At 53.7% G+C, this 22,649-nt stretch overlaps 2 protein-coding genes across 5 annotated transcripts in view; one reads left to right on the top strand and one right to left on the bottom strand.

Moving 5' to 3' along the window:
- Positions 1 to 3,100: 3,100 nt before the first annotated feature.
- LDB1 (LIM domain binding 1) lies at positions 3,101 to 17,084 on the bottom strand. 4 transcript variants are annotated; one of them, XM_063670188.1, is made up of 12 exons: positions 16,697 to 16,826; positions 15,218 to 15,350; positions 8,034 to 8,136; positions 7,856 to 7,900; positions 7,669 to 7,744; positions 7,469 to 7,571; positions 7,129 to 7,301; positions 6,525 to 6,647; positions 6,203 to 6,286; positions 5,987 to 6,110; positions 5,632 to 5,780; positions 3,101 to 4,926 (listed from the first exon to the last, which is right to left on the bottom strand). In XM_063670188.1, the coding sequence occupies exons 3-12, from the start codon at positions 8,051 to 8,053 to the stop codon at positions 4,696 to 4,698; spliced, it is 1,128 nt and encodes a 375-aa protein (XP_063526258.1). In that variant the 5' UTR covers positions 8,054 to 8,136; positions 15,218 to 15,350; positions 16,697 to 16,826; the 3' UTR covers positions 3,101 to 4,695. The 4 variants fall into 4 exon arrangements, with proteins under 4 accessions (XP_063526258.1, XP_054292733.1, XP_054292732.1 ...); XM_054436758.2 differs by lacking the exon at positions 15,218 to 15,350 and having other exon boundaries at positions 5,638 to 5,780; positions 16,697 to 17,084; XM_054436757.2 differs by lacking the exon at positions 15,218 to 15,350 and having other exon boundaries at positions 16,697 to 17,083.
- A 176-nt stretch (positions 17,085 to 17,260) lies between these two features.
- PPRC1 (PPARG related coactivator 1) overlaps positions 17,261 to 22,649 on the top strand; it is a 31,617-nt gene continuing 26,228 nt past the window's right edge. The window contains exons 1-2 of the mRNA XM_054436752.2: positions 17,261 to 17,591; positions 18,554 to 18,993. The gene's annotated coding sequence lies outside the window, so the exon portion shown is untranslated. The remainder of the gene's footprint in view (positions 17,592 to 18,553; positions 18,994 to 22,649) is intronic.

Here is a 22,649-nt window from a genome sequence, read left to right on the forward strand (position 1 = left end):
AGTGGCTCACATCTGTAATCTCAGCACTTTGGGAAGCCAAGGCAGGCAGATCACTTGAGGTCAGGAGTTCAAGACCAGCCTGGCCAACATGGTGAAAACCCATCTGTACTAAAATTACAAAAATTAGCTGGGCGTGGTGGTGCGCACCTGTAGTCTCAGCTACTAGGGAGACTGAGGCAGGAGAATCACTTGAACCCAGGAGGCGGAGGCTGCAGTGAGCCGAGATCATGCCACTGCACTCCAGCCTGGTCGACAGAATGAGACTCCATCTCTTAAAAAAGAAAAAGTAGAGATGAGGTCTCACTATATTGCCCAGGGTAGTCTTGAACTCCTGACATGGTGAAACCACGTCGCTACTAAAAATAAAAAAATAAGCCAGGTATGGTGTCATGTGCCTGTAGTCCCAGCTACTCGGGACGCATGAAAATCATTTGAACCTAGGAGGCAGAGGTTGCAGTGAGATGACATCATGCCACTGCACTCCAGCCTGGGCGACACAGCAAGACTCTATCTTAAAAAAAAAAAAACAGGTCAGGCTGGACTGGGCTAAGGGTATAAAAGAGGGGTTGGAGGTTGCACCAGACTACAGTAGGTTCCTAGGAAAGGGGATGGAGCTCTCTGGCTGAATCAGATCAGACCGGGTCAGGAAAAATGAGGAAGGAGCTGGGAGTCCAGGAGGGACAGAGGTTTGGGGTTGGGTTCAGACCTCTGTGGATTCAGAGGCCCTGGTTAGGGTACATGGTCAGACTATCCGGATGAATTAATTCACCAACAGACACATATATAAACATATGCATATACATGCCTACATACAAACACATGTATACACTGCCTTACCTGCACATATAAACAGATCCAGGCCCTCCCTAGCTCAGCAGCACAAAGCTCTTCAGCAATGTGCTAAGGCTTGGGACTGGGCCCACACATGTACCTGAAAACAAAGGGCATGAGGGCTTTGGAGGGTCTCTCTCTTCCCTCACCCCAGTAATTCCTCTTCACCAGGGGTTCCTGGGGGCAAATGGGGAGGAGCCAGATATGGGGCTCCAGAGGAAGTTGCTGGCCACTGTGTTTCCTGAGTTCAATAGTGTGTTTTCCTGCTTCTCTGACCTACCCCCTGCCCCCAAGGATGGGGTCCAGGCCTGGCAATCTACCTTTCCCCTTGACTATCTCCCTCCATACACAAACATATACATACAAGACGTGAACCTACAAATACCCAACCAAGTCACACAACTACCGTCCCAACAGCCCCATAACTCAAGACAGTCGCACTGCTAAGCCACACATTTAACAACACACCCTCATTTATGGATTTATAGCCTTCACTCACACTCAGCAGTCACATCTTCTCTGCTTTGTTCAACATCATATCCCCAGCACCTAGAATGGGCCTAGTACCTAAAGAGGGCTCAATGAATAATATTTGAATGAATTAATTAACCAACAGACACATACATAAACATATGCATACATGCCCACATAGAAACACATGTATACACTCCCTTACCTGCACATATAAACAGATCCAGGCCCTCCCCAGCTCAGCAGCACACACACACACACACACTCAGGCTAATGGGCTAGATGTACACCCAGTGCCAGACACAGACCCACTGTAGATGTTACCTGGCACTCTCAGGGTGAGTTGCTGGTGGCAGTTGGCTGGTAAATGTCCTTCAGGCTGGCCAGATCTACAAAGGAAGAGTTGGGGGTGGGGTGCAATAGCATTCCTTGGGGTCCTGAGGCACTGGGCTATGAGAAGCTGGGCTGGCAGCAGGGCACGGCCAAGGTAACTGTAGACTGGAGATTGAACAGGTCATACAGTCCCTTCCTCTGGTGTCTTCCTGCCAGCTAGGGAGGTGAGGGTAGAGGTGCAGGTCTATCGGGCTTTATTTCAGGTCCAGGGAGACCTTAGGAGGGGAATGGTTTGAGGCCTCAGCTTCCCCTGCCTGGGATGACAAAGAGGGACACTGGATAGGGAGCTTTATGGGCACTAAGACCCCATCACCAATCCACAGCGGAGTCTCTGTATCTTCCCAGTCTTTAATGGTGAAGAGGGGACTTGGAGAGTTAACTACCTGGAAAGGGGTCTGAAAAGTGCCCTATTTATCCTCCCATCCTCCCATAGAGCTTCAAGCTACCCACTAGCAACTGAACTGTCTTCCTCCGTCAGCGTCCTCACCCAAAGTCAGCAAGGAGACAAACAATCCTGCTACTCTCTTAATTCCCCACCCAGGGACCTTAGCACCAAGGGAGACTAATTTAGACCTCAGCTGCTGACCGGGCAGAGTGGATCACGCCTATAATCCTAGTACTTTGGGAGGCCGAGGCAGGTGGATCACCTGAGGTCAAGAGTTTGAGACAAGGTCAAGAGTTTGAGACCAGCCTGGCCAACATGGTAAAACCCTATCTCTACTAAAAAAAAAAAAAATACAAAAATTAGCCAGGCATAGTGGCGGGCGCCTGTAATCCCAGCTACTTGGAAGGCTGAAGCAGGAGAATCACTTGAACCCAGGAGGCGGAGATTGCAGTGAGCTGAGATCATGCCACTGCCCTCCAGTCTGGGTAATGGAGCAAGACTCCATCTCAAAATAAATAAACCAACCAACCAACCTCAGCCGGGCTAGTAGACTGGGGGTTGGGTAGGGGTAGGAGTCTCCCAGGTACTCTAAGTACCCCAAGACCGTCTAACCCAAGCCCCCTCCTAGGCCAAGTCCCCTCTCCCACCCCTCCCTCAACGGCATAACCCAAGGCAGTCTATCCCAGGAACCTGCTCCAGGAGGGCCACCTGTCTGGCTGCCCCATGACAGCTAAGGGTGAGAAGCAACAGTCCTGGGGTGAGAGGTGGGGAGCAGACTGAGAAAGCCAACTCTCCCTCAACTTTTGAGGGAGATGGGGTCAGGCTGGCACATCTGAGAACAAACTTTAGGGTCTTGGATGAAGGAGAGGTATAATTCAGGGAATCAACTTCAAAAGAGTGAGGGGAAATGTGAGGTGAGTGAAGGGATCCAATTCGTACAGTCTTAGGAACTGCAAGGATGGGGAAAAGATTGCCTTGGACTGAGTCATTATTAGGCATCAATGACCAACCAGGACACTCTTAAACCGAAAAGTCTCTTTATTGATTGGTACCATACATGACTCAAATGGCCCAAAAAAAAAAAAAAAAAAAAAAAAAAAAAAAAAAAAAAAAAAAGGCATTACAGTTGGGGTAGGATGTCTACCTTCCTCACCCCTTCCCTCAGCTCCTGACTCAATACCCTTCCAAAAGTGGCAGCTGGAGTGGAGGAAATATGGTGTGGGGGACCCCAGAATCCAGAGGGAAGAGTGGGGAGAGAGGTGGTGCTAGCACTTCCTGGGACTGGCCACAGGAAAAGGCAGCAAAGCCACAGAGCTGGCCCAGCTGCGTGAAACCCTGCTCCTGGCTGCACCCTTGGCAGAGCCAAGGATCCCGGCTACCTCCTCCTCTTTCCGTGAGAAAGGAGCAGCAGGGATACTGGCAGGTAAAGACCCTCTACCTCACCTATGGGGACAGAGACCTGTTTCTCCCTGGTGGGCTTAGAACTGGGATGTCATCTGTGGCTCCTTCCCCTCTATGAAGGACAGAGTAGGATTACATATGCAGTTGGAGAAGCTGAGGGAAGATTCTGGAGGAAAATGGCTGAGCCCCTCTCCCATCCCATGCCTGCCCAACTGAAACAAAACCAAAAATACAGCAACAAGGCTGCTCCCTTCTCTCCACGCTCCCTAAGGGAAGGAGCCTCCCCTCCCTGCATCCTAGACAGCTGCTCTTGTGAATGACTTGTAAGGAATATACATACCATGGGGGTGGGGCTGGAAGAGAGGGAGTCACAAGCACTAGGAGGGCAGGCCAGAGTCCAGAGAATGGGGACACAGAGACAACAGCAGGGGTCTGTCACCAAGATGTGGCCACCAATGTCCCCCTACCCCATGGCATGCTTTCCTCAACTGCAGTCACCCCAGAGGAAAGGGGGAGAGACGGCGAAATGTCTCCTTGGTCTGAAGCTCTCACACCATATAAAATGGTACGCATACCTCCCTCCCCGACTCTCACCCCCACCTAGGCCCTAGGCCCCCATCTGCCAAGAGTAGGGAGGTAGCTGGACTTTTAATAGGGGGAAGAGGGGGAACATGAGTGATTTTTTTTTAACTTACATTTTTAATAATATTATTTTTTTAAAAACTTGGAGCTGGGATAAGCGGCAGCAGGGAGGAGGGGCTCAGAGCTTTACCCCTCTATTACCAGCTGCCTAGGGGAAGGGGCATTCAACCAAGCCCCATAACTTTAAGTCCCTAAGGGCTGTGGGTATAGACAACCCCAGGCTTGAAAGGGGTAAAGTCAGGGGGATGGGAAACCCACAATCTGGGGTGAGGATGGAGGCAAATGCCCTGGGGGGTGGTCAGGACATATCTCAGAGGCCCAGGTTCCAAAAGTAGGCATCCACATGAGTACCCCCTTCCCCTAAAAGGCTCTGTAGAAGCCAGGCCCAGCCCAGGGCCACTTGGGGGGGCAAATCTTGGCACCTGCCCCCAGCGAGTCCAGTTCCTCCCTGAAGCGGGTGGATGGAGGCTGCCCATTTTAGATGCTCAGTCTCTTCATTCTGTCTTCTGCTCCCTGGGGCTGCGAGGGGTGGGGCAGGTAGGCAGAGCACTGGGTGGCCACGGCAGGGCCTTTTACTGGGAGGCCTGTGACGTGGGGTTCTCCGATTTGCTTTCTTGGCTGGACGGAGGCTTGCTGTTCCAGGGGCTGTTGGCGCCCAGTGCAGGGGAGTTGTTAAAGCTGTCCTCGTCGTCAATGCCGTTGGCTGCGTCAAACTGGGTGTTCTCCAGCCGGGTGATGAGCCTCTCGTCCTCGTCCCCGAACTCCCCGCCCATGAGGGTGGGCTCCCCCACCACCATCACATCCTGAGAGTGGCGGAGGTCCCCAAACATAATCGGGGCAAGGGCTCGCCCGGCCCAGGGCGGCAGATACCCCCAGAGCCCCAGTACCCACCCTGGAAGCTCAAGAGTCCCCACCCCCTCCTCATACCCGAATTTAAAACCCCAACTCTTGACACCCTCAGCTCCTGGAATCCTTCCTACTGAAGAACACCAGAGCATCAAAGCCTTTAGCCCATATCCATTACATTCTAGAAGTCACTCTACTCCCCTAGCTCCCTAGCCCATCTCCCCAAAATTTTAGGGGACTCCTCAACTTCTGTCCACATGTAAGAAAGGGAGCACATCAAAAACATGAGGGAGGGCAGTGTGTGCATGTGCAAGGGTATGTATTCTGGATCTGCAAACACTCCAGTCTGCGTGTCTATCAGTGTGAGTGTGTGCGCTGGATGGTCTGTGGGCCCCAAGCTGTCTGTCCTGAACGTCCGTATGTCCTCATGGCTGTCTCTGTCCCTTTATGCCCTAGCTTCCTATGGCTGAGTCTGTGTGATCACACCCATGCAAGTGCCTGACAAGGACTCTCTCAGCAGTAAAAGCAGTTAGCCCATGCTGGCAGAGTACATGAGGAAAACTGTCTTTGCTTCTATGCCTGCTAGTGAGCTCAGTCTTGGACAGGGGTCACGGGTGAGTGGTGGGGCAGCCCAGAAGAGAGAAGAAAGCCGAGATGCTTACAGGTACCTGGCTGGAGAGGGCGAAGGTGCTAGCTGGGCTCTTCTTCTTGCTGTTGCTGTTGTTGGTGTTGCCACCCCCCGAGCTCATGGTGCTGCCCCCTGACATCTTCCGTTTTCGCCGTTTGCTGGGCTGCTGACGTGTGGGCTCCGCTGTGCCGGGAAAAGGAGACTCAGATGGGAGAGGGCCCCAGGTCCCCTATTCTCCATTGTGGCTCCCAAGGAGCATGAGCCTGCCCTGATCCCAATTTTGTAGACCTGGGAACAAGGAAGGGGCAGGGAAAACTTCAAAAGGAAATAAAGATACAGCTTTGGGGAGTGGTGTGAGATCCTGGTAAGAGCAGGTGCAAGGCACTCACCAGGGGGTGCTACCATGCGCTGCCACTTCTGGAAAAGGCAGGTCTTGAGGCAGTCACGGGGGCTGAGGCTGTAGGTCTTGTGGCGGGACATGAGCTCTTGCATGGGCTCGAGTATCACACAGAGCTAGGGGTAGACAAGGAGGTGGCTTGTCAGGGGACAGACATGGAGCCGAGACTAAATGGACTGGGGCAGAAACTGGGTGGTCGGAGACTCACTCGGAGGTAGTTGAGAGTGGAATTGGACAGCCCACACCGAGTGATGTTTTTGGAGAGCTGATCCAACATCTGGGGGTCTTGGGCCTAGGGTGGGAGAAAAGACAAGAAAGAACACTGACACCTGGGTTGCCTCTGCTCATCTGCCCTATCATCTGAGCATTGTGACACTCCTGAGGGAGGATAGTCTCTTATTAAATTTGCTGTTCAGATGAAGAAACCCTAACCCTCTGTCTAAGTAGTCAGCCGGGAAATGGCAGACCTTGTTCCACCCTTCCCCCTGCCTGCCTTCACTCTTGCATCCTGGGTCCTGCCCACGACTCACATGCATGGCAAGGATGCTGCGGGGGATGAGCTCTCGGTGCTGCCGGATGCTGAAGTGCCACGTCTTTATCCGCATCATGTCGTCAAACATGAACTCCAGGTACAACCGGCCCTCCACACACACCTGGGGACAGGCTTGTCAGAAACCTGCCCCCTCCCCACATACCATACCTGAAGATATGTCTATTAGTCTCCCATTTGCTTACAACTCTCCCATTGCATACACTTTTGTCACCTGCACATTAAATCTGGGTGCATAAATGTCACAGTACCCCCCACCCATATACCTGGCCCTTACACACACAGACGCACAGTAGAAAAGCTTAACAGATCCTTGTCCTCTCCCCATGTGGCTAGTGATACACCCACCTGCTCTAAGCTATATGAGGGCAGACTCTTGTTCACTTGTGTAGCCCTGGGGCCCAGAAAACTATCCCATACAAACACAACACGTTTGATGATGGTTGCAACGTGCCTACCCGCCCTTCTTATTTTGCCACTTCGCATTATGGCTCCCTGGGGAACAGCTGTGAGTATACACTGGGAGAGAGGACGGGAATCAAACCCAGGTGCCATGGTGTTCCACATCCAGCTGGGTTGCTGACCTGGGTGAACATGGGCTTGCCATGCTGGGTCACCATGCTGCCCTGGTCACAGTCGAGGGACACAAAGTTGCTGTGGAATGCCTCCTTGGGGTGCTTAAGAACATAGTACAGCTCCGTAGCACCCCCCTCAAAGATGCTGCGGAAGTAGCGTGGGATCAGGGTCCGGCCAATGGCTGTAGAGATGGGACAAACTCTTCAGGACAAAGGGACTGCAAAAGGGGCCAGGCAGATGCCTCCCCTACCAAGCTAGATATCCCCTGGCACTCCCAGACCCACTTCTAGACCTTAGAACGACATAGGAGGTATACATCCTCATAGCAAGACCCCAGAGGCCACTTACTATATCTCTTTGGTCCATCCTCCAGGCAGAAAGTGATGGTCAACATGGCATCGTCCTCAAAGAACTCAGTTGTGAATGCATCCCACCAGAGATTGTCACACTCCTAGGGAGCACGGTGAGGGGTGTTCATGTGTCGTAAGATATCCCATAGGGTGCCCAGATGGCCCTCCTGCTCCCAGCCCCTTTCCCCTTGGCCATACCTCTGTCCAGTTCTGAAGCCGTTTGTTAAGCTCAAATATTCTGTAGTCAGTTTGGTTGCCATATGGTGTGTGCCTCCTGGAGGGAGTGAAGGAGAGAGGTCAGTAGGAGCGGAGCCTGCCCACTCCACCCCCTACCTCGGCGTTCACCCAGTGGAAAGCACCTTCTTCCCCACTGGACTCCACTTACCCAATCCCTGGCTCCAGGTATGTAGGCGGGTACATGGGAGTTGGGCTGTGTAAAGGAAGAGGCTATGAGAATGGGGGTTGAAGACAGGAATTATTGGGGGCGGGGGGCTACTCCCTCCCCTTTCCAGGCAGGATCCCACCTGGAGAAGGGTTAGGAAATGGCCAAGAGACTCACTTACCCCACATCCCTATCCAGCATGGTGCCGGGATGGAAGGGGGGAAAGGCGTTGCCGTTTGGGGGCTCCTTCGGCGAGTACAGCTTGAATGACTTTGAGGAACAACCTAGATGAGAAAGAAAGGAGTCATAGCTGGGCGTGGTGGCTCACATCTGTAATCTTAGCACTTTGGGAGTCCAAGGCAAGAAGATTGCTCGAGCACAGGAGGTCAAGGCTACAGGGACCAGCCTAGGCAACATAGCGAGACCTCGTCTCTAAAAATAATTGAAAAGTTGGCCAGGTGTGGTGGTGCATGCCTGTGGTTCCAGCTACTTGGGAGGCTGAGGCAGGAGGATCACTTGAGCCTGGGAGGTTGACACTGAAGTGAGCGAAGATCAAACCACTGCACTCCAGCCTGGACAACAGAGTGAGACCCTGTCTCTAAAAGAAAAAGGAGTCCCCTGACCCCCTCTTGAGAGCTCTCCGATAATCCTGCTAGACTGTGTGGATAGGGATGGTCTTATGGAGCTCCCTGGCCTGATTACAAGAGAGTGGTGGACTAGGGGAGGGGGCTACTCCAGGGAGCACCTGTCTCTCCTTCTAATTCTGTCTCCAATCTTATTTCATTAAGAAACGAGAGTATTCCACCCTAATCCCAGCGCATACCCAAGATCCCATTTCTTCATTTGGCTGAGTCCTAGATGACAGAAGAGGAATTGAAGCTGGGAAGAATTATCACAGAATAAATAAATATCCAATCATTAGAATCTAATTTTGATAAACCCCCTTTTAATCTACATACTTTCATTCAATCATCAAAACAACCTTATGAGGTAGCAGGGCTGACCATAACATTCCCATTTTACAGATGAGGCAACTGAGGGCTCAAAGGAACTTGCCAAGATCATAAAGCTAGTAACTGTCAAAGCTAGGACTTGAGCTTGGATCTTCTGATTCCCACATCCTATACTATTTCTACCATCTGACCCCTCTATTGCCCTCTAGAGACCAAAGTGGGGGAGGAAAAGGGAGGATTTTCAAACTCTGCCCCTCCTCCACCCTCAGGATCTCAGGAGGGCAAGGGATGGAAAGATAAATGGGGGTGGGTGCCTGTTGGGTGTGGCCTACCAGATAACCAGTTGGGCCTTCTGCCTCCCCACTAACGGCCACTCCCTTATCAGCCCAGCCCCCACCCCCGCCCCCAAGGGTAGACAGTATTGTCTTCAAACCAGAAACCCAAAGCCTCAACCCTTTTTCTCTTCTGAGACTTGGGAGTGGGGGAAGCAGGCAGATGAACCTCCTTTGGATCCTACTCTACCTACAATTGAGAAGTAGGTGGTCTGGGAAGAAGCCTATGTTCCTCAGTCTAGGGGCAAGTGGTCACTAGACAGGGGTCTCGCTAGTGTGTATCTGTGATGTGCACATGTCCTCTCTCTCACCTCACCTAACAGCAAACAGTTCCTGGAATACTGTTTTCTGACTGGAAGAAGTGTTAAATTCATAGTTGGGTATGAGCCAGGTACCCCTGCAACTCTGTTTCCCCTTCTCATCAGATAGGAGGAGAAACTGAGGCACAGGCCCAGAAGTTCATCTGACTCCAATCACATTTGCTTCCTTGGGTCCCTAAAACTTGACTGCATTTGGAAGGGTAGCTAGATTGGCTGTATCTAGATCTCCTCCCCAACTTAGATACAAAACCTATTTTGTTCCTTGGGGGGAAGAGACAAAAGAAGACCCTGTGCCAACATGTGTCATTTAATTCTCTCCCCAGGGCCCTGTCCTCACAATGCAGGCAAAAGGAGGGTCCCAGACTGCACAGTCTCTGAAGGTGCCAAGAGTCAGAGCCTGTGTGTGCCTGCACACACGTGTGCCTCATCCTGCCTAGCAGGCTTTCACCCTCAGCTCGCCCTAACATGCCTATTAAGGCCTGGAACCCAGCAGCCCCAGGCAGATTCAGATGCCCCCAACAGGCCCTCACCCCATGCACGAGCTCTCACGGGCCACATCCATATGCTCCAAGAACAGCACACACAGCCTTCACATGCCAGTCTGGACTGAGCCTGTGTCTCCAGAAAGACAGTCCCCACCCAGCCACCAAGTCTCCCCAGTCCACCGACAGGCAGACTAAGGCCACACAGGAAGCCCAAGCTCACACAGCCCACCAGAGGCCAGGCCTGGGCAATAAACCCAAGAGTAGATTCTCAGACCTGGCCCTCATCCCTCAATTAGGCCATCCTTTCTCCCATAGCTTAACCACCCCTGCCTCCTCAGTTTCGGGGCCACTTGAAATGTGTTAGCTCAAGAACCTGAAGAGACAGGAGGCAGGACGCCTGGGTTTCTCTCCAATTTTGTAAAACAAAACAAAACAAAACAAAAAACTCTCAGAGCCTCCATTTCTCTCTCTAGAGAATGAACAGGCATTGTCTAGGCCTGGGTAAATAGCTCTGAGGAGCTAAAGCCCAAAGCTCTGGGCCTCTATTTACACCTCCAGTGAATGGACACAAACTCAGCATCTCTCCAGAGCCACAACTCCCAGTGGCTCCAGCACAAGGGCTTGGGAGTGAATAGAGAAGGGGAGGGACATCACCCAGACCATCTGTCCCTGTTGCTGCCTGTCCCCAGCAGCAGGAGTAGAGGCAGCAAGGTGGGGGGACGGGGGAGATGTGTCATCCAGCCCTGGAGTCAGCCATAGCCCCCCTCCCACCTCTAGCAAATTGGAAACCTTTAGGAAGGGGTAGAGAAGAGCCCAGAACTAGTAAAGTTTTCTCAGGGTGGAAGCTGCATCCCGGGGCTGAGTGGGCACCTCCAGCTGGGTATTGCCATGGTAACCAGGCTGACCTAAGGGCAGGCCCCCTCCCTTTAGGGGCTAGCCACAGGTCAGCAGGCCTGAGTGCCCCGGCGGCTCTGGGCTGGGGCACCTCTCACCCAGCCCGCAGATCAGGCCCGGGCCGGGCTGAGGGCCTTCCGCCCACCCCCAACAGGCTTGCAGGGTGCCCAGACTTACCTGGGAGAACTGAGGGGGCCAGGAGAGGTACGGGGAGCGACTGCAAGCCCAGAGGAGTCCTGGCAGGGGTGAGGGCTGACGGGGGGACAACTTCAGTAGCTCATGTCCCGAGTGGGACAGGCAGGCCCGACTGGGAGCTCCAGTCCGCCGGCCGCACAAAGACTCGCACGCACAGCTTCGGCCCGCCCCGCGGCGGCCGCAGCCCCGGGGGAAAGTTACAATGGCCACTGGGCCGGGGGCCGGGGGCCAGGGGGCCGGCCTGGGGGGCGGGGGGCCGCAGGGAGTCCGGAGCCTTCTTTGTTTGCAAGGTTTCCCTCAACAATGGCTGCTCCGCTCTTTCCTCTCTCCTCCTCCTCCTCCTCGGCTCTCCCCGCCGCCGCCTCTCGCTGCCTCTGCCTCCGAGCAGCCCGCCCTCCCTCCCCGGGCCACCGGGCCCCTCTGCTGGGGGCACCAGGAGAGGCAGGACCCGGCACTCACACTCACTCACACTCGCACACTCAGACACACACGCAGCGCCCGCCGGCTGCCTGCCTTTCTCCCTTTCTCTCCCTGCCTCCCTCCCTCCCCGCTCGCTCTCTCCGAGCCTCTCTCAGAATGAGGCCCCAGGGCGGGCGGAGGGTGGAGCTGCCCCCACCGGCCCCGCCCCCTCCCTGAGAGGAAAGAGGAAGAGCAAGGGAGGGAGGGAGGCTGGGACGGAGGGACTGCTGAGAAAAACAAAAGAGAGACAGAGACTGGGAGAGACAGAGGACGGATCACATTGGGCCAGGAGAGACCTGGATGGAGGAGAGGGCTGTGGGGGCCAGGAACGAAATGCAGCCCGCCTCCCCCGAGCCCCAGGCGCGGTGCTCAAGAGTAAGCAGGTGGGCCAAAGCCACTAGCAGAGATGGAGAAGGGCGGGCTCCTCTCTGCAGACTCCAAGATCTTCAAAGCACCTCCCAAACCTCCCCCAAATCTTTCTCGTCCCTGTGATCGCTCAGGTTGAAGGCTGGCCCGGACTGCCAGCCTGGGCTCCCTTGGTGAAATCCTGGAGCAGCTGGGGGGAGAGGCTCCAGGGTGTTATTTTTGACAGACACACATTCTGACATCAGCCTGTAAACACTGATTGGAGGAAGGGGGACACTCCAGGCTTCCCTGCCCCCAATCCAGCTAAATTCCAAGCCTTGACTTAGATCCCCCTTAACAGGAAGCCCCCTTCCCCACCACCACTGAAGACAAGTGGGTGCCAGGGAAAGAGGCATTGTCAGAGCTAGGGAAAGCCAACTTGGCCATCCAAGAGTCCCCAGAAGGAGCTTAGTTTGCTGCTGAATCCTCCCCACCACCCCAGAAAAAAAAAAAGGTGTGGTTAGTGGATAGGGCCTGTTCTCCCATCCAGCAGGGCATCCCAAGGGAGCAGGTATTTCTATTTTTTTTCCTAAGGTAATTTTGTTGTAGCAGGAGGGAGTATTTCTAAAACTTGGGTAGTGGGCCAGACCTTACTTGTGGACAGATAGGAAAAGGAAAATACATAGTGTACACTCACACACACACACACACACACACACACACACACACACGGGAAGGGGGAGCACGAACCTTCTATTTCCTTCTTTCCAATTTGAGTGTCTGTTTCTCTACTTCCTGCCTCCTACCCCCAACTATATTCACACATAACTCCAAGGACAGGATTTCTCATGACATACTCACTAGTTAACTGTGCAGTAATATTGCACCTGGCTCTGTGAACATCTTCCACATAAATAACACATCTCACTTTCACATAAATCACTACCTGATACACATTTCAACCTGTGATATATCTTTTTTCCAAGACGGAGTCTCGCTCTGTTGCTTAGGCTGGAGTGCAGTGGCACGATCTCGGCTCACTGCAACCTCCACCTCCTGGGTTCAAGTGATTCTCCTGCCTCAGCCTCCTGAGTAGCTGAGATTACAGGTGCATGCCACCATACCCAGCTAATTTTTGTATTTTTAGTAGAAACAGGGTTTCACTATTGGCCAGGCTGGTCTCGAACGCCTGACCTCAGGTGATCCACCCACCTTGGCCTCCCAAAGTGCTAGTATTACAGATGTGAGCCACTGCGTCTGGCCATCAACCTGTGATATATCTCAAATCCTAAATATACCCAAATCCTGGATATATACACACACACACAGTCTAAGTCATACACACCGGGACCTATAACACGCATCCTGACCTCAATACACACACCAAAACTGTGTTATAACCCCTAAACCTGTGACAGCCTATCACATACACACTCTGATCATTTATTATGCAAGGACTTAACCTATAAATCACCCTCTCTGAAGCCTGCGTACCATTCCTCATCACAGCCTGGCCATAGAATAAACCCCAGCTTTCACAAACATACTGAAATCTCTAACATTCAGCCACACCCTGCAACATACAGCCTATCACCAGGACTTAAGACATTCCCACTGACTCCCAAATTTACAGCTTAACTCTGGGGTAGTCCCACTTCTCCCCCACTGCCTTTAAAACTTTCCAAAGTGCATTCACAGGCAGTACCTAAAGAGATCCTCATAGCACATAGGGCCAAATATCCTAACAGTGAGATCCTAACAGAACCCACTGAGACAGGATGACCAGGGTGGGTTGGGGGGTGGGGAGGTTGAACCCTGCACTTCTAAACCCACCAGATACAAGCCAAGCCCTGCAGCCATTCCTACTCCATTCCCCCTCCAGGCCTCAAATAACTGTCCACATGGGGAGAGGAGAATGCGCTCTGGCTTTTGCCTCCAGCCCAGAGCTCAGAACCCCGCACCCACCCTGTCTCCTCAGACAGGAGGGACTACAAGGGCCCTCCAGTCTCGCTGTGGGGTGGAGGGGCCCCTAAATGCCAAGATGTATCAAGACTGGCAAACCATTCAAAACAGGCCTTCTAGTTCTCCTTCTCCAGCAAGTCTGCTCCTTTCTCTGCTCTGACCTGATTCACCCAGTTGCACAGGGGCAGAACAGGTCCAGCTAAAAAGAGCAAGTCTGAGTTAGAAGGCCTTAGAATTGGTGGTGAGGTGGAAGGAGCAGCAAATAATGACAATGATGATGAGGGAAAGTACTCCTCCTGGAGGTGGGGACTCAAAGAACAGCAGCCAGCCCCAGCCCACAGGATGAGGTACCAGCACTGCCCCCTGCCCGGGCCCCTGGGGCTCCCTGACCCAGGCCTCCAGTGTGCCTGCCCCCCTTCCTTTGTCTGTGCCCGGCCTCCCGTTGGCCTGGCGCTCTGCCATCCTCCTCTCCTGGCTCCCAGCCGCCACCACTGCTGCCTCCTCCCCTCCCCCTACTCCTCCCTGCCTTAACCCTTCTGAGCCACATGCTGCCCCAGACAGGCCCTGGCCCCCTCAGCATCTTGCTCAGGGTGATGTCCCTTAGTCAGAGGCTCTCCCTGCTCCCAGCCATTCCAGCCCCAGAAGCTGGTCCTCACCCCAGGAGCACTATGGGAGCTGGGTGTGTGTATGTGTGTATCTTGTGGTGCTTCTGCGTGTGCATGTGTGTGGGTCTGTGCGCTCTGGCTTCCCTCAGTCACATGTGTGGGGCATGTGCTGTTTCTGCCGGGCTGGGGGAGGAGGAGGAGCCCGGAGACAGCAGAGCACAAAGGAGAGACTCAGACAGGCAGGCAGGCAGGCGGCAGGCGGCCTGCCAGGGCGCCTCAGCCCTCACCCCAGGGCTGCTCAAGGTGGGGGAAGTCTTCGGGCCTGGACTGCTACACGCTGCCATGCCGTCCTTGTGTTCAAGCATGTGCTCCCCCATCCAAGCAAGCCGCAAGCCAAGTCCCCTCTCTAACCCCAACTGCTATTCCCCACCTCCAGTCTACTCTGAAGCCCTTCCCATGTGGTCCTCCTTGAAGTCTAACCTCCATCCTCCCTCTTTGGCATCAATCTATAAGACTTCTTCACGATCTGGAAAAAGACTCCCCACTCTTCCCTATCTTTTGCCCTCTCTCCCTCAGTCAGACCACCAGACACAAAAGGAACATGCCTTCTGGGGCACTGACTGAAGTTGTCTTCCCACCCACCCACAAACCCCTGGGCTTGGGCCCTCTTCCTGTTGCCATGCTGCTCCCAGAGACTAAGAAGAAGAGATTTTCTCTCTCCTCCCACTGGACCCAGGCACCCTGCCCCAACTTCAGGGCCAACCTCCCATCCACCTCCAGCCTGACAACCCCTCCATACATACATACCCGCTTACCCACTATTTGTAGGAACTAAGAATCACAATTTAAGACATCCCTCTAGCTTGTTCAGATCCTTAGTTTAACTGCTCTGCTCACGTGTGGTGATGGAGGGTCAGGGCCCTGGGGTGGGCTAAGAACATGATGGATCTGAAAGGGATACCCAGCATGGGTCAATTATAAAGGAGAAAATCCACACATAAACATGTACACCAAGCTGGTAGAAGGAGGGACGACGGGGCCAGGCAGGATTCCAGCTTGGCAAGCTCTTCCCTCTCTTCTCCCCAACCCTCTGCAGCAGGAGCCAGTGGTTCCCATACTCGGATATTCTAGGATTCTTAGGTTCTCTTATTCCTCCTTCTGTGACCCATGCCCCTTAAACATCAGCCTCAGCAGGCACCTGAAGTGTATGCCCAGCCCAGCTTGGCCTGGGTCACATGATTTTCAAGGAAGCTTCCGCACTGGCAGCTTCCCTTGGGGATTTGTGGAGGAGTGGGGGGTGTCCAGCTGTGAAGTATGTAGCCAAAGCGGGCTACATTCAGGGACACTGACTTCCAGGAGAAAGCTGACTCCAGTCTGGGGCAGGAGGGCCAATTCCAGGACCCAGAGTCCAGGGGATGGAGACAGACACTGTGCCATGAGGCCCTCTGTAGACTACCTCTCCAGTCGCATGGCTTCTCTCTTTCCTCCTGGCAGTGAGGTAGACGCCCCCCCCCCACCAGCCCCCCAGGAAAAAAAACTCAGACCTAGGCTATCCCTGGCAAGAGCTGATATGTTTTGGGGAGGCAGGGATGTGAGCCCGGGTCCGCTCTCAAGTTCTCAGTTTTGGGTCGAGTATTGCTCCCCCAGCTTACCTCTCCACAAATCACTCTATTTCCTAACCTGCCCTCCCACTAGGGCGGAGATGCCAGACCCAAGGGTCCAATTATCTGGCACCTCTTAGGAGTACCTCCGCTGCCTCAGGAGGGCCAACCTTCCCTGGCAACAGGCAGGAAAAGTTGAAGGTGGGGGGCAAGATGGGCCGCAATCAATACCTCCCTGCAAACAGGGTCCTCAGAAACAGCATGGGGGGGATGTCACAGGATAGGTAAGAGGCAATGGGCAGCAGGGAAGGGGGGGCAGCCCAAACCAACCAATCACAACTCTATGGTGACCTGAGGGGGGGGTCAAAAGTCCAGAGTCACTTCTGATTGGCTAACAACCTGGAATTCTGAGAATTTCAGCCCCCCCCAAACCTCTCCCCAATTAGCCTACCCCCCAAAAAACATACACATAAGCCACCCCCAGCGTCTCCTCCCCGTGTTTCTGGGCTGCTGCGCATTTACACAGTTGGGGAAAACGCTACCCGCCAGCCTCAGGCCCCGCGTAGCCCTTCCAGCCCCCGGCTTCCCCCATGCCATCGACGCCCCCCACACAAGTTCTCGCCAAACACGGGGTGAGGGGTCCGCAGGGACGGTTGGGCAGGAAGGGGCCGAGTGGCCGCACGCCCCACTCACCAGGACAGGCACAGCCCACTGACATCTTCACATCGCCCGCCTCTGGGGGCCCAGCCGAGTCACGGTGCCCGCCCCTCGCGGGGACAGGCCGGGCATGAGCCGCCGCCGCCGCCCGCGGCTCCCGCTGCGCTCGCCGCCGGCCCGGCCCGGCCTCGGCCCGGTGCGGGCGGCCCCTGGCTGCGGCGAGGGGCCTGTCAGGCGCGGAGCAGACAGGAAGGAAGCCAGGCAGGAAGGCGAGCGGCCTCTGCGTGTGTGCGCGCGGGTGTGAGTCCGCGGAGTGTGTGTCCGTGTGTGCGCGTGTGCGTGTGCGTGTCTGTGCGCTCCCGCCGCCCTCCCCGCCGCCGCCGTCGCCGAGCGCCCCCCTCTCCGCCCTCGCGCTCGCGCTCCCTCGCGCCGGCGCCGGCTCCCCAGCCCAAGCCGGGCAGGGCCGGGCTTTATTAATATGCTAATTGTCCTGCTAGTGGGAGGGGAGAGCCGTGTCAAAGTGACCCGGGAGAGCGCGCAGCAAGCGACGACGTGCGTGCGCCGCGCGGCGGGCGGGCGGCGAGGGGCTGGGAGCGCTCGGGGAACGGCATGCATGTGACGCAGCTTTTAAAAAAGGAGACGGAGGCAGAGACCCCAGAGAGGGAGGGCGAAGGGGAGGGCTTGGAGGCGCAGCCGCGCGCTCGGAGTCGGTCCTCCGGGTGCCGCCGGGTGGGGAGTCTGGCTGAGCCGGAGCGGGAGCCGCGGCTTGGGGAGGCGGAGCCGGGGTGGGCAGTGTGGTGTATCTCTCCCCACCCCAGGCCGCGCTCCGGGAGGGAAAAGGGACTGCAGACCCCCTGCCCGTGCTCCCTGCTGAGACGCCAGCCTTCTTCTGGAGGGCCCTTGTTTCGCGTCTCTACCCTAGGCTGGATGGGTAAAGAAGCATTCTCTTAATTCTTGTAGCAACCCCTTAACTCACCCCCTCCCTAAATTAACCGCTCCTCCTTTGCCTGCGAAACCAGTTGGGACTAGAACTAAAAGGGTTAATTAAGTGGGGTCCCCGCCCTCCTCCGCCTAAGGGCTTGGGATCTGTGTTTTGCTGGGGGGAGGGGGCTGCGGAATGACCACCAGATTGGATTACGGAGGGGCAATACAAGGCCATCCTTCCTTCTTGCAGACTGACGCATCAGTCAAGACACTCTCCTCCCTTCCCCCCTTTCTCCAGCCTTGGTGCCTTCACCTCCGTACCAACCCCCCAACCCCACCGCCTCCGACCCCCCTGCCTGGAAGCTGCTGTCCTTTGAGGGCTTCGGAGATGAGAACAGGAAACAGGCCCCTCCAGTGCCCCCTAACCCAGAGAGGCAGAGGCTGTGGGCCGTGGGGGGTTGGATGGGAGATGATATGGATGGTCAATGTAAGGAACATTCCTTCCCCTGGGAGGAGCCTCCCAACCTTCAGTCACACTTCAAGGACTCCCCAACCCAGCCCTAGGAGGGGAGGGGCTCCATCTCCATCCCTTCCCAAAAGCTCAGCTTTAGCTGCCTCATAAACAGGAAATACCTATTAGCCAGGAGGAGGGAAGGGAGGGGAGCCGCCTGGAGTAGAGAGTTGACCCCCTCCCTCCTGGGGTCCCCAGCTGCTAGCTTTTCTTTCTTAAGTTTCAGTATGGGCTCCAGGGTTAGACGATGGAGACTTGGACTAGTGTCTCCTCCCTAGGGCATCTGGCCCTGACTGGGTAGGGGGTTCTCCTCTTTGTTACTTAGAGGGGTGTTGGTTGAGAAGGCTGTTTGGTTCCCTTACTCTGGCTCAGAGTCTGCACAGCTGGCTTGACTGGCTGGGGGAGGGTTGCAAATGCAGAGGCTTAAGTGTTTATGAGACCTCTTCTCTCCACCTTAGGTTTTTGCTGAGGGAGCATGAAATGATGGAACGGTGCAGAGTCCGGGGATTGAAAAGAAGGCCTGCCTAGGAATGGAGACCCTCCCCACCATGTGCTTAGTATGGGAGATAGAGGAGCTCTACACTGTGGAGTCTCCCACCCCCAGGTTTCCCCATCTCCACCCCCACCAGAAGCAGAGAGGACCTGACTGAAGCTATCCACACTCGCGCAAGTATTTCCTTGGCAGCATCCCCTGCCTGAGTGCACCCCCTCCCTGCATTCTCCCAGACAAAGGTCAGCACTAGAGGGAGTAGAGGGAACCTAAGGCAACAGAACACTGGCCTGGAATTGTGGATACCTAGGTTTGAAGGCAAGATTTGCTCCTCATTACCTGAGTGATTTGAGACAACTGACCACCCCACCTGGAACACTAGCTTTATCATCTGTAACCTATGGCTTGGTGAGTATCAAACTAGACAATGTACACTCAGTCACGTAGCCCAGTGTCAGCCAGACAGTCCTGTAAATACGTGTTCTTTCTGCCTTTTTTTTTTTTAAGATTATCCAATTCCAAGAGAGGAGGGGGCTGGATTGACAGGACAATTTGAGATGGTTTGGAGGAGGGGGAATACCTACCTTGACCTCCTTCTCTCTTTTCTGTCCATGAATTTGCCTTCCTCCAATCCTGTAACCACTTACGCCTAAGGCCACTCATTCCAAACAACTAGCTTGGTCAGATTCCATGCTGACCAACACAATGGTGATCATCTGGGTGGACAGGCGGACTACAACCCACCCTATAAAGGTCTTTGCCTCCTGTGAATCTGAGATTTCCCTCTCCTAGATTACACATGTGGAAGGTAGAAGCTTAGGAAGGAAGAAAAAACTGCCTTACTTGAGCATGCACTAGTGCCAGGCATTGCCCTAGGCCTTTTACACCTGCCGACTCATTTACCTTTCATGAGGACCTTTGGAAGAAGGTGCTATTACCTCCATTGAACAAGTAGGAAAACTGAAGTTCAGAGATGATAATAAATTTGAACTTGCCTGTAAAACACTGTTCTCCCTCTTCTTCACCTACTAGTTAATGCTTGTTTAACACCTTAGTTCTATCTTCACCTTCTCTGGGAAGATTACCCTTCCCACTCCCACTGACACTATAGCCCAGTTACCCGTAAGGAAATACCATCTCAGTACTGTTGAATAGGTGGTTAAAATAAGTGATTGGGGCTCCTACAGGAACTCCATTTAGGCAAGTTAGTTAACTTTGCCAGGGTAACAGAGCTAACAAGCACTTGACCCATTGCTCCACTCCTTGCCTTACTTCTAGTGTGGATCAGACCTGGGGAGGGAGAAGAGAACGTCTTTGGAGCATCTCTGGGAATTGTGGTATAGGCAAAAATGGGAAGAGAGGTCACAGACACCTGGCAGACAGAAGGGATGTGGTAGGAAGGGGGTGGAGTCTATGTGGAGGGAGGGTCTTTAACTTAATGACAATGTCCTGGAGGACTCGAGGCTTAGCTGATTTGTATGGGTGGGTGTAAGCGCCCAGTATTCTCTTTCTCCCTCTGTATGTGTGTGGTAAAATTCACATAACATAAAATTAACCTTTTTTTTTTTAGACGGAGTCTCGCGCTGTCACCCAAGCTGGAGTGCAGTGGTGCGATCTCGGCTCACTGCAACCTCCGCCTCCCCAGTTCAAGCAATTCTCCCTGCCTCAGCCTCCTGAGTAGCTGGGATTACAGGCACCTGCCACCATGCCTGGCTAATTTTTGTATTTTTTTTTTAGTAGAGACAGGGTTTCTCCATGTTGGTCAGGCTGGTCTGGATCTCCCAACCTCAGGTGATCCGCCCACCTTGGCCTCCCAAAATGCTGGGATTACAGGCATGAGCCACCACGCCCGGCCTTTTTTTTTTTTTTTTTTTTTTTTTTTTTTTTGAGGTGGAGTTTTGCTCTTGTTGCCCAGGCTGGAGTGCAATGGCGCAATCTCAGCTCACTGCAACCTCTGCCTCCCTGGTTCAAGTGATTCTCCTGCCTCAGCCTGCCGAGCAGCTGGGATTATAGGCATGTGCCACCATGCCCAGCTGAAAATTAACCATTTTTAAATGATCAGTTCAGAGGCATTCTAGCTTTTTATTTTTAAATTTTATTTATTCTATTTTTTTTTTTAGACAGAGTCTCGCTCTTGTCGCCCAGACTGGATTGCAGTGGCATGATCTCAGCTCACTGTAACCTCTGCCTCCTAGGTTCAAGCGATTCTCCTGCCTCAGTCTCCTGAGTAGCTGGGATTACAGGCACCGCCACCACGCCTGGCTAATTTTTGTATTTTTAGTAGAGACGGGGTTTCGCCATGTTAGTCAGGCTGGTCTTAAACTCCTGACCTCGTGATCTGCCTGCCTTGGCCTCCCAAAGTGCTGGGATTACAGACGTGAGCCACCGCACCCAGCCTTCTTTCTTTTCTTTTTTTTTTGAGACAGTCTCGCTCTGTTGCCCAGGCTGGAGTGCAGTGGTGCAATCTCAGCTCACTTTAACCTCCGCCTCCCGGGTTCAAGTGATTCTCTTGCCTCAGCCTCTGGAGTAGCTGGGATTACAGGCGCGTACCACCACACTTGGCTAATTTTGTATTTTTAGTAGAGATGGGGTTTCACCATGTTGGCCTCCAAGTGATTCACCCGCCTCGGCCTCCCAAAGTGTTGGGATTACAGGCGTGAGCCACTGTGCCCAGCCATTTTTTTTTTTTTGAGACAGAATATTGCTCTGTCACCCAGGCTGGAGTGCAGTGGCATGGTCATAGGTAACTGCAGCCTCAAACTTCTGGGCTTAAGCAGTTCTCCTGCCTCAGCCTCCCAAGTAGCTAGGACTATAGGTACACACCACTGTGTCCAACTAACTTTTTTATTTTTTGTAGAGACAGGTTTCTTGCTGTTAGCCAGGCTGGTATTGAACTCCTGGCCTCAAGTGATCCTCCTGCCTTGACCTTCCAATGTGTGGGATTACAGACATGAGCCACTGCCTGACCCTGGCCCTTGTTTTTTGTTTTTTATTTTATAGTCTTGCTGTGTTGCCCAGGCTGGACTCGAACCCCTGGGCTCAAGCAGTCCTCTTGCCTCAGCCTTCTGAATGTCTGGGACTACAGGCCGGACCACACCAAGTCTCTAGTATTATTTATTTATTTATTTATTTGAGACAGAGTCTCGCTCTGTCACCAGGCTGAATGCAGTGGCTCGATCTCAGCTCACTGCAACGTCTGCCTCCCCAGTTCAAGCGATTCTCCTGCCTCAGCCTCCCGAGTAGCTGGTACTACAGGTGTGTGCCACCACACCCAGCTAATTTTTTTTTTTTTTTGAGACAGAGTCTTGCTCTGTCACCAGGCTGGAGTGCAGTGACACTATCTCAATTCACTGCAACCTCCGCCTCCTGTGTTCAAGCAATTCCCCTGCCTCAGCCTCCTGAGTAGCTGGGATTACAGGCGTGAGCCACCGCACCTGGCCCAATCTTTTGTATTTTAGTAGAGATGGGGTTTCACCATGTTGGCCAGGATGGTCTGGATCTCTTGACCTCATGATCTGCCTGCCTCAGCCTCCCAAAGTGCTGGGATTACAGGGGTGAGCCACCGTGCCCAGCCACTTCTAGTATTTTTCAATACTAGTCATTAGTGCAAGATGGACTCTGGACACAGGCAGGAGGTACTGAGAAGAGGTTAAGATTAGCAAAGGGGAAGGGAAGAGGAGCCTTACAAAAAGGCAGACAGCAGAAGCAACTGGCTAGACTCATTCCAATAGAGGTAAGCCCCCTGTTTGTCCCAACTCCTAGAACCGCTCCCATCCAACTCCCTCTGCTGACCTTGGCCTTCTATATTTTCTCTTATATTTCTCTCACCCTTGAAATTCCTTCAACTAGTTATTGGCATCGCTCTGTCTTTCTTTCTTTTCTTTTCTTTTTTTTTTTTTTTTTTTTTAGACAGAGTTTCGCTCTTGTTGCCCAGGATGGAGTGCAATGGTGTAATCTCGGCTAACTGCAACCTTCGCCTCCCGGGTTCAAGCAATTCTCCTGCCTCAGCCTCCCAAGTAGCTGGGACTACAGGCATGCACCACCATGCCTGGCTAATTTTTTGT

Source organism: Pongo pygmaeus, chromosome 8 (genome assembly GCF_028885625.2).
Source record: "Pongo pygmaeus isolate AG05252 chromosome 8, NHGRI_mPonPyg2-v2.0_pri, whole genome shotgun sequence".
Taxonomy (NCBI): Eukaryota; Metazoa; Chordata; class Mammalia; order Primates; family Hominidae; genus Pongo; species Pongo pygmaeus.